The sequence below is a fragment of the Pundamilia nyererei genome, unplaced genomic scaffold (assembly GCF_000239375.1).
Source record: "Pundamilia nyererei isolate P.nyererei 1_Seehausen unplaced genomic scaffold, PunNye1.0 scaffold00033, whole genome shotgun sequence".
NCBI lineage: Eukaryota > Metazoa > Chordata > Actinopteri > Cichliformes > Cichlidae > Pundamilia > Pundamilia nyererei.
The window spans coordinates 3,133,563-3,143,649 of NW_005187434.1; the positions used below are offsets into that span (position 1 = coordinate 3,133,563).

Here is a 10,087-nt window from a genome sequence, read left to right on the forward strand (position 1 = left end):
TTGGTCAGGCTTGTGAGGGGGTTGGGGTCAGTCCCCATGACTGAGCTCACTTGGAATGATGCAAGGCTGGGCTCAGCCTAAAATTTTAACAGATGACTAGCTGCCAAAGGAGGCACCTCTTTCGCTGCACGGCAAACACTGTAACCCTGGACAATTAGCAGATAGGCAGAGATGTAAGTTGGTAAGACCTGTTGAACATTCAGGTCCCCGAGGAAGAATAGCTTCAACTCTCATCGTGCACGTAATTACTGTCGGGTGAGAGAGGTCCCTGCAATATTTTCAGTTTCCGAATTTAAATTATGTTTGTTGAGATAACTTGAAGTGGCACATAAATACTTTCAAATAAATCTTAAGATATAAGGAACGGTGGAGGGAAACCAACGCTTAGAAATTACATTCAAATTAAAGATGATTACAATGCAGAAAAATCTAATTAACACCGAATGCAAAAGTTAAGAAGTAGAACTTTACAATTGGCAATTAAAGTAGGCAGATATATAAAGCAGTGTCTATTTCTTTTTTATGTTGGTGTTGCCGAGGATGGATTACATTTTGTGTTTCATTGTCCTTTGCGCAGTGATTAGACAAACTATTCGTTTGATAAGATCCAATTGAAGAAGCCTGATTTGTTATGTTTGGTTTCAAGCCTTTGTTTTGGTGAGATTTATAGAAGTTCCCTGGCAAAACGGGCTAGATGGGACTATGCTTATGGAAGTGTGAATAATAATTTGTCGTAAAGCCTTCCAGGCTATTGTTAAATATTTTGTAAGGCCAAATGAGCTGGACACTACACAGGACCAAGATACTGAAACAGTCATAATCAAACCAGATATAAGTATACAGTGGTGTGAAATAGTGTTTGCCCCCTTACTGATTTCCTAGTGTTTTGCATATCTGTCACACTTTAGATGTTTCCGGTCATCCGACAAATTTTAATAATAGACAAAGGTAACCAAAACACACCAGCAAGTCCACCTCTGAATGGCTTAAAAAAAACTTTGGAGTGACCTAAGCCCTAACCTGAATCCGATTGAGGTGCTGTGGCACGACCTTAAAAAGCCGGTTAATGCTCAGAAACCCTTCAATGTGGCTGAATTACAACGATTCTGCAAAGAAGAGTGGGTCAAAATTCCTGCACAACGCTGTAAAAGATGCTTGACTGCATCCAGTTATTAGGCTTATGGGGCAATCACTTTTTTAACACAGGGTCGCGTAGCTTTGGATTTTCTTTCCCCCTTAACAATAAATACCTCCATTTAGAAAATGCATGTTTTTTTACTTGTGTTATTTTTATCTTTTTCACAAGTGCTGCTTTGAACAGCAAAATTCGGTTTGGGTGTTCTGTTTAAATCACCACACTTCCTACCATATTCTCTTTTATTTCTTTATAGGTTGTTTGCAACCAAGTGCAGCGGCTGCATGGAGAAAATCGCCCCCACAGAGTTTGTGATGCGTGCTCTGGAGTGCGTCTACCACCTGAACTGCTTTTGCTGCTGCGTGTGCGACCGCCAGCTGAGGAAGGGCGATGAGTTTGTTCTGAAGGAGGGTCAGCTGCTTTGCAAGATTGACTACGAGAGGGAGAAAGACTTACTCAGCTCGGTCAGCCCGGATGACTCAGACTCAGGTGAGCCTTCTGCACCCTCTCACACAAGAGTGAGAACGACACTGTGGTGCGATCGTCAAATGGCACCAGGGTGTTGTATTCTGTATGCTCTGTCCCATCACAGCTGTGGCCACCTAAGACGTCCTCCACGAGGAACCTGGTTCTGAATCTTACTGGATTTAGTTTTAGTTTTGTTAATAGCAAAGGAATAAAACAGTTCTAGATACTAGATGTATTGACATCTGACATCTGAGGTCTTGCTTACAGCCCAGGCCGTAAAAGGTCTAGCGTAGCTCCATCTGCAGCTTTTCAGTGGCTGATTTTGTAGCATTCATTCGAGCAGGGAGCGTAAGTTTATGATACAGTAGGAAGTGGAAGCAGGACAAAGCCAAGCCACCCTGTATTAATGGTGCTCCATGCGTGGGCAGGATCTGGTGCTGGAAAGAATTAAATCACTGTATCACAGTGAGTGACAGAGGGATTTGAGGCCTTTCTGCAGAAAGCCTGCACCTCCACTCTTATCAGCTCTAGTGTTCCTCTCCTATAGCCTCCATACACATTGAGGCATCTTGCCAAGCCTCGCTGTTCACTACCATCTGGCTCGCATTTAAACATGCACAAAAGCAGGGAATTTGTCAAATACATCTGTGCCTGTGTCAACTTTTGTCAACTTGTGGGAATATTTGCTCCACGTCTTCCTCGTTTGCTTGTATCCCAGTGTATCGCACAGGCATGTCTTTTGTGCATGTCTCAGAATTTAAAGATGGAGAAAATGTTGACATGAATAGAGGTTAACCTCGGCATGTGGCAGATGAAATGTAGGTTTTCATTGGTTACATATCAGAACCAGATGACAGGAGACAATAAGCCATCAAGCATGCGCCTGCGCCCTGAAGTCTTTGGGGTTTGTTAACAGCAATTGTAGTTTTGATTTGTAAACACTTTCTTTTAGCCTCATATGAAAAAAAAATATTAAATGTAATAACTGAATAATAAAAATTCTATCGTCATTTGTTTTTTGTTTTTTCATCATCTACTAGCAATCAGCTAAAGGATGTGACCAGCCCAAACCAGTTTATGTATAAAGCATTATGTGGTGTTACATTATATAATATTGCATCATGTGCAGATATTTAGCCTATTACAACTTGCAATTCAGTAAATTAGCTTTCAAACTACTGTCTTATTTGAGTTGGTCTGATACTCTGTTCAAACCATGCTTGCTGGCTTCACAGTTTAGCTTAGCTTGATGGAAATGCTTCTTTACTCAGTGGGCCTGCCTCTTTTTAAATAGCATTTAGTATAATTAACTCATAGGTTGTGGAAGCAGATTAGCAGGTCAATTATTTTCAGTTATTAAACAAAATCAGGTCTCAGGAAACGGAAAACTCTATGAAACATTAATTATTTATATTTTGCTCAATTTTAATTACTCTAAATCCAGATAGAGCTAATGGTGTAAATAAATTAGTGATGAAATTGTTGCTATTCTTTAAAGAATTAGACAGAAAAATACAAATTCAAGTTCTGTGAAATATAGTCCTTCTTTTTGTTCCATTATGTTTACAGTTGTTCATGTTGCATTTTATTTAAATAACTGTTATATTATTATATAGTCTGTGACACCATGAGTGCAGTGGGTTGCTGCATCAGAAAGATAGGTGACTTCACTGGAGCAAGTAAAAACTGTGAAGCAAAATGGACATTATCTCGCCTAAGCAATATCAATATCAGTGGGTGCTTGTCATAATATTCCCTGATAACAGTGAAAAGTGAATATGGTGGGGCTTCCCAACAGACAGCTCTGTCCCAATTTAACGTCTGAACACACACATATATATATATATATATATATAAATGACAGCAATTTTACTGACCCAGATTTTAATATCCTGCCCTTGACAGTTAAAGTTTAGCAAAGTGTATAAATTCGGTCATTATTTTAAGGTTAAGTTTGGATCGAGACTATCTTACATATTGTGTTGCAGGAGATGCATTTCCCATATGTACTCATTGCCTGTTTCATGTTGCACTTGATGTAGTACTCTTATCAGAGATTGATTCTGTGTAAATCAGAGAAAGCTGAGAGTAATAATTTACTAGTGACATTGTGTCCAGTTCAGTGACAAATGTGCATATTTCACTGTGCTTTCCATAGATGTCTGTAGGTCTAATCATACATGAGGCCTTTTCCTTTTGTAATAAATTGATAATGTATCAAAAACACATGTGTCTCCTTTGATTAGGCACTTGTGGTGTGTGAATCTCTTGAAATAGGGAAGAATGAAAATATATTTATCAGCAGACTGTCATAGACAAAAAAAATAAGGGTGTAGGCAGTTCAAGCTTGTGCTCATGATACAGAGAACTGATTCTCTTTACAGAGAAAAGTGACGATGAGGAGTTGGACATCAAGCCAGAGAAAGGCATAGGGAGCCAGGGGAAGGGGGATGACAGCAAGGATCCAAGGAGGCCCAAAAGACCACGAACCATTCTGACCACTCAACAGAGACGGGCCTTTAAGGCTTCTTTTGAGGTCTCTTCAAAGCCCTGCAGAAAGGTAAGACAAAGCTTTAATAACCAGCTGCAACTGAGTAAAGAAAATCTGAGATTTATGTTTTTTTAATTCCCTGGTAAGGGTTTAGATAGAAGTTGAGCTGCGAACCACGAGCCCTACAGTAGTTTGACAAATAAAATTCTCAAATTAAAAAAATCTCCCCCACCTCAAAGCTGAGCTTTGAAGTGGCAAGCAGCATTCTGTTCTGTGTTAACTGAGGCAGTCTCGTGTAACGCACTCCGTCTGCACCAAATGTCACACTGAGATAGGAGAACTCCCTCCATAGCCCGGGCCCTAAAACAGGCGCTGCACTTGGTCCGAACTTTGAAGCGGCAATAACCAGTGGGTCCAAAAAGACCACTGCATTTAGTCAGCATTGACTTAAAAGCAAATCAAAGAAGCAGTGCGGCTGTTAGGAACTGTGGCAGTTATGTTAAGGCGGAACGGGATTTCAGAGGGCTGTGAAGCGTTTCGGTTTTTTGTGTGATGCTCACAGTATTTTGTTTGGATTTTCAGGTGAGGGAGACTCTGGCTGCAGAGACAGGACTCAGTGTCCGGGTGGTCCAGGTGTGGTTTCAGAACCAGAGAGCTAAGGTGAGAGCAAATACCACAAAACAAATTGCATTTTGTGTCCTTACCCTACCCACTCCCAAAAAAAGCAGCTTCGGTCCATTTTAGAGTTCAGCTAGTAAATCACCACAACTATGTGTGTTAAACTTATCACTGCATTCCTTTTGCAAATGCAAAAGAGCAAGGAGCTGCAAATCTAGCTCACTCTTGCATTAAATGTCTACGCCCTCCTCTTTTCTGATGATTATCTTGTGAAAACCTTTGATATTTGACAATGAAGTGCGCTCAGATACAGATTTTACGCAGTTCATTCAAGGGTGAAGAGCGAGGAGCATCCTTTTTAAATTAAAGAGCGCATGTTAGTTTTGGGAGTTCCTCACAACTTTGACTCCTTCGTTTCAGATGAAGAAGTTGGCAAGAAGACAGCAGCAACAACAAGAACAACAGAATTCTCAAAGACTTGGCCAAGGTACGATGCTCCACATACCCTGCAAACACAATGGAGGCCCATTGTCTCCGGCAGCCTCAAGCTTAAAGTGATATTTGTACATATCTCCAAGTAGGTCAAGAGTGTTTGTATCGCGGCAATAGTTTGTTGTTGATGTTGACATCGGAATAGGGAGAAGGTGTACCAATTGCTTAATCTCAAAACAGGAACTTTTCTTCTCTCGCTTACGCTGCGCTCTAATCAAAGCTGTATTTGCTACTGATGCTGAATTACAAATTACAAATATGTCACTGTGTAAACAAGGGCACTTCACATGAAGGGTAAAATGGAAATTCAGTTTGGAAGCCAAATGAAATGAATCATCATCATTTCACCTAACCACTATAAAGAAAAGCGAATGGGGATGGGCTCCAGTGATGAAGCCACAAGAACTTTGTGTCCCACATTCAGTTAGCCAAGAGCATTGTTTGTAGAGGGAAATGGGAGAGAAGCCACAGCGAGGACTACCGTATGTTTCCATAAAACCAACAAGGGCGAGCAATCCACATATTTGGGGTACAAATAGGAATCTATCAGGAAGTACCTACTCTGTAGTTTTCTCTTGGTCAGCGTCACCGGCTCTCTGTTTGCGTAGTGGCATTTAATATTTTGCAGACTCATCTGAAGTCTTCTTGTTGGCTGTATTAACTTTGCCCCTTTGCTTTCATTGCCTTGCAGAGGTGATGTCTAATCGAATGGAAGGGATGATGAACTCCTTCACACCGCTGGCTCCGCCGCAGCAGCAGCTGGTCGCCATGGATCAGAATGGTTACAGTACAGACCCGTTCCAACAGGGGCTCACCCCCCCACAGATGCCCGGGGACCATATGAACCCATATGGTGAGCATCTACCCCACCCCCCACCCCTCCCTTACACACACACACACACACACACACTACTACACCCCCCAAAAACCCCACTGCTGCTTACAAAGCGCACACATGCCTGTCCCTTGATCAACCTCAAAGCTCCCCAGTGTGGGACATGTGCTCAGGCCACAGCCCCCTGATTTAAGTTGCTCACAGAGAAGAACGAGCAGCTTCTCCTCCCACATGAGATAACACAAGTGTTCTCATAAGCCGTTGGGTTTTTGAAGTGTAATTTCAAATCTGTTTAATATGGTTTTAACTCCTTGCCCCCAGCCCCGTTACTGATGATGTTTCCGAATGTTGGTAAAAACATGTGGTCTATGTGGGCAGCTTAAGATAAAATGCACTGCAAATAATGATTGAAGACCGTGTGAGCTAATGAATCAGAATTGGAAAACAACAAGTCTCAGATTTCTGTTTGATAAAGGAAGGAATTAGAGCGCAAACAAAGGCGGGAGGGGGGAAAAGAAAAAGGAAAAAATCAGTCAATCAAGTGTTAGTCCACAGGATGTAACTGGAATAACACATTTTCGAGCGATGTCCTCAACATGTCCCAAAGGGACCATTTCCTGAAGTTCATAACTTCCTTATAATTTGCCTCCATTTAGTTCTCTTCGGTAGTAAGAACCAAATCCCCAGTCTCATCACTCTCCTTTGGTTTGGGGAAAAGAACAATATTGGCAAGGCATTAAAAGATATGTCTCAAAACACTGTCCCCATTTTGTGCAACACTATCATTAAGATCCAGAGTGTAATAAAGTTAACTATTCCCTCCAGAGAAATAACATGTTGAGGTTTTATGAAAGGCGTAAACAGTTGCTATTAACCAGATCTTTTAGGAGGATGCCCCTTGTTTACATGCTCCCTCACAGACCGCAATTGTCCCAGTGAGCGCAGCAAAAAGTGAGCTTTGATGATATCTAACAAAACAGTTCTCACATTTGTGATGACACATAACAGCAGTTTCTCAAAGGGACTATTAGTAATTATAATTTCCCAACGCTGCTATAAATCTCAAATACAAGATTACACCGATTTCGCAGCCAGAGTAGGGTGTTGTGCTCTTTGAATGACGCCTTTGCCTCTGAATCCTGACGGCTTTTTCCGTATCCGCTTTCTGCAGGTAATGATTCTGCATTCCATGACATAGACAGTGACACGTCCTTAACCAGCCTCAGTGACTGCTTCATGGCATCGTCAGAAGTCAACTCCTTGCAGGCCCGCGTGGGGAACCCCATCGACCGCCTCTACTCCATGCAGAACTCTTATTTTGCGTCATGAAAACAGAAGAGGAAGCTAACATTAGCGCAGAATAAACTGCCCATCTCAACCTGAAGAGCGATGGATGGCCAGGACCTACGCTAACATGGACATGACAGAAGAAACACCTCCTTGCAGTAGCTCCTGGTTATGTGTGGAAGCTTACTGAAAAGATAGTAAAACCACTTATTGTAGGACAGTGACGATTCCTGGGGGAAAGACTTAAATATTGTTAGAGATTATTTGGTAGGATTGCTTATTTGTCACAGGAAATATTACTCTTTTCTTTGTTCACTTAAAGGAAATAAGTAGATATTGAAGCCACTGATTACACACTCTCAAGCCAAATAACACAAAGAATTTATACAGTGCATGATCAATTGTAAACAAAAAGTTTTTGTAAGCTCCCCCCTCCCTCCCTTCCTCCCCCAGTTAAGATGTGGTGTTTGGACTGTTTCTTCTTTCACACTACATGGGATTCCATGTTCACCGTTAGCATTTTGATCACTTTCCATAGGTTTAGATATTGTGTTAATAGTAAATAGGTGCAGCATGTCTGCAAGAGTGACTGTACATTTGTGTATGTATGAGAGAAAGAACTGTTTAGCTGAGACAAAAGTGGAGAATTTGGTGGACAAGTAGGATCAGTGAAGTGTAAATACTTTCCCCAGGCAAATTGGATGTGCATGTTAAAAATGGAAAGCATTCTATTTATTTAACTATAACAGGCTCTTGAAGGTACATATTAAAACTGAAAAGCTTTATTTAAAAAGGAGAGCATTTTTGTTGAGGAATTAGTGAGTTCATGAGTATCACAGCTCATCTGTATACCTTTTTAATATGAAGATTAACCCTCTTGTTTTTGTTTTATTCAGCCAAGCTGTAAATGGGCAAAGTTGCTATTTATTTCATACAGACCATAAACCTTTTGTTGTCATTGTCCTATGTGCATTATCAAAATGTTAAAGTTGCTAATTGACCAAAGTCGACTGGTTTGATGAATAAACAATGTCTTTCTCCTGATAATGTTAAATAAATACCATCAGTGACAAGTCATCAAGTATTACCAACTTTTGGGGCTCAAAAATTAAGCCAGTGTGGGAGTGCCAAAAACTGCAGTTGCTCAAATGACAACTTGAGGCTAATTCCAAAAGAAAGTCAGTCCTTTTGATGTTTTGCAGACATGTGATTAACCCTCTGATGTTAACTTGTCTATCATTTTGGACATGTGACAGTCATGGTATGAATAAGGCCCCAATCACACCGGCCTAGAGAACTGTCTGTGACCATCCAGTAATCTTTCGTCGTGAGGGGAAAATTAGTATTGCCTGACTGGTTATTGGTAGTTGCTGGAGGTTGATGGCAGTCGCTGGCAAAATGATTGTTAAAGCCCCAGTCACGCAGGCCAACAGACCTGCCAGTGACCCCCTTTCAAACAATGGTTGCTAGCAAAAAATGTGTATTCCCCAACTGGTTGGCAAGCATACTAGCATACTGCTGCAATCGTGGTTTGAATGGAAGTGGCAGAATTGTCTACACACACCGGCCAGCTAGTCCCTGAGCCGCAGTTAAACTGTGAAAAGTTTTTCATGTTTGTCTACAAACACTTGTAAACTACTAGCTGAGCTGTAGTAAAACCTGAAAAAGTGCAACACAAACCAGAAATGGAGACCATCTGTCTTCAAAGTAAAAATTGAAACATGTTGGCTGCAGCACTGAGGCTCAACTTTTACTTTGAAGATGAACCTTCTTTCATTTCTGGTTTGTGTTACAGTTTTTCAAGTTTTTATATTGCTCAGCTAGTAGTTAACAAGTGTTTGTAGACACAGGAAAAAACTATAGGCAACTGTGGAAATAACAACCGAAGCTATCCCCAGGACCCAGAACTAATCTCTCTCAGCAACAGCCACTGTTGCTGCTGCCATCTAGTCAGGGTAAAACACATTTCCCTAGCAACCATGGTTGTAACATGTGTAATACAACTGACAACTCTTGATCAATGTGTGTAGGATGTCACTCGAGAAACTTTAATAGACTTTGAATCATGGTATTAACTTGGTTAGGCATCAAACACCTAGATCTAGAGACCAGTAAGTGAACCTCTAGAAATCTCCAATCACTAGGGAAAAATTTGGTATATTGCCCAATTCGTTGGCTGCTGCTAGTTGAAATTGGTCCTAACAAAGGTGCTGCACCAAAGCCCTTTTTGTGATTGTTTTGGTCACTAGCATTTTGCTGGGGTCACCTGTAGTTTCCATGGAGGACGTCAGCTTGTCTACAAATATCCACCATTTATTCTCCAACCTGTTCAGAAAATTGAAGAAGTGCAATGCAAACTGGAAACAGAGACTGTTCACCTTCAGAGTAAAGGTTGGGCCTCACTGCTACAACTAACACATTTCAAAGGCCCAATTTTGACTTTGAAGATGAACAGTCTCCATTTATGGTTTCCATCATACTTTACCCAGTTATACTAGAATTTGGTGAATACTTTGCCAGTGTTTGCAGACAAGTTGCTGTCTTCCTTACAAAGTGCTAGTGACCAAAGCAAGAAGGTTTTCAGTGCAGCCCCGTATACCTCTCACAAATTGCACAGACTTTTCCCTAGCAACTAGTGGGGGTTACTGACTGGTCCATAGTCCTGCATGAATAAGGCCTTAGCAAGGTGAATCCATGACTGTATGGGTGCATCATGCAGACACAGATATCTCCAAGTTGGTGCAAACATAACATAGAACCC

General features: G+C 41.2%; 1 protein-coding gene across 3 annotated transcripts in view; it reads left to right on the forward strand.

The window, feature by feature from the left end:
- lmx1bb (LIM homeobox transcription factor 1, beta b) overlaps positions 1-8,907 on the forward strand; it is a 51,475-nt gene extending 42,568 nt beyond the window's left edge. For all 3 annotated transcript variants that reach the window (XM_005729537.1, XM_005729538.1, XM_005729536.1), the window contains 6 exons: positions 1,392-1,624; positions 3,988-4,163; positions 4,677-4,754; positions 5,133-5,199; positions 5,896-6,057; positions 7,211-8,907. In XM_005729537.1, coding sequence (XP_005729594.1) covers positions 1,392-1,624; positions 3,988-4,163; positions 4,677-4,754; positions 5,133-5,199; positions 5,896-6,057; positions 7,211-7,368 — 874 coding nt within the window. In that variant the 3' untranslated portion in view covers positions 7,369-8,907. The remainder of the gene's footprint in view (positions 1-1,391; positions 1,625-3,987; positions 4,164-4,676; positions 4,755-5,132; positions 5,200-5,895; positions 6,058-7,210) is intronic.
- The last annotated feature ends 1,180 nt before the right edge of the window (positions 8,908-10,087 follow it).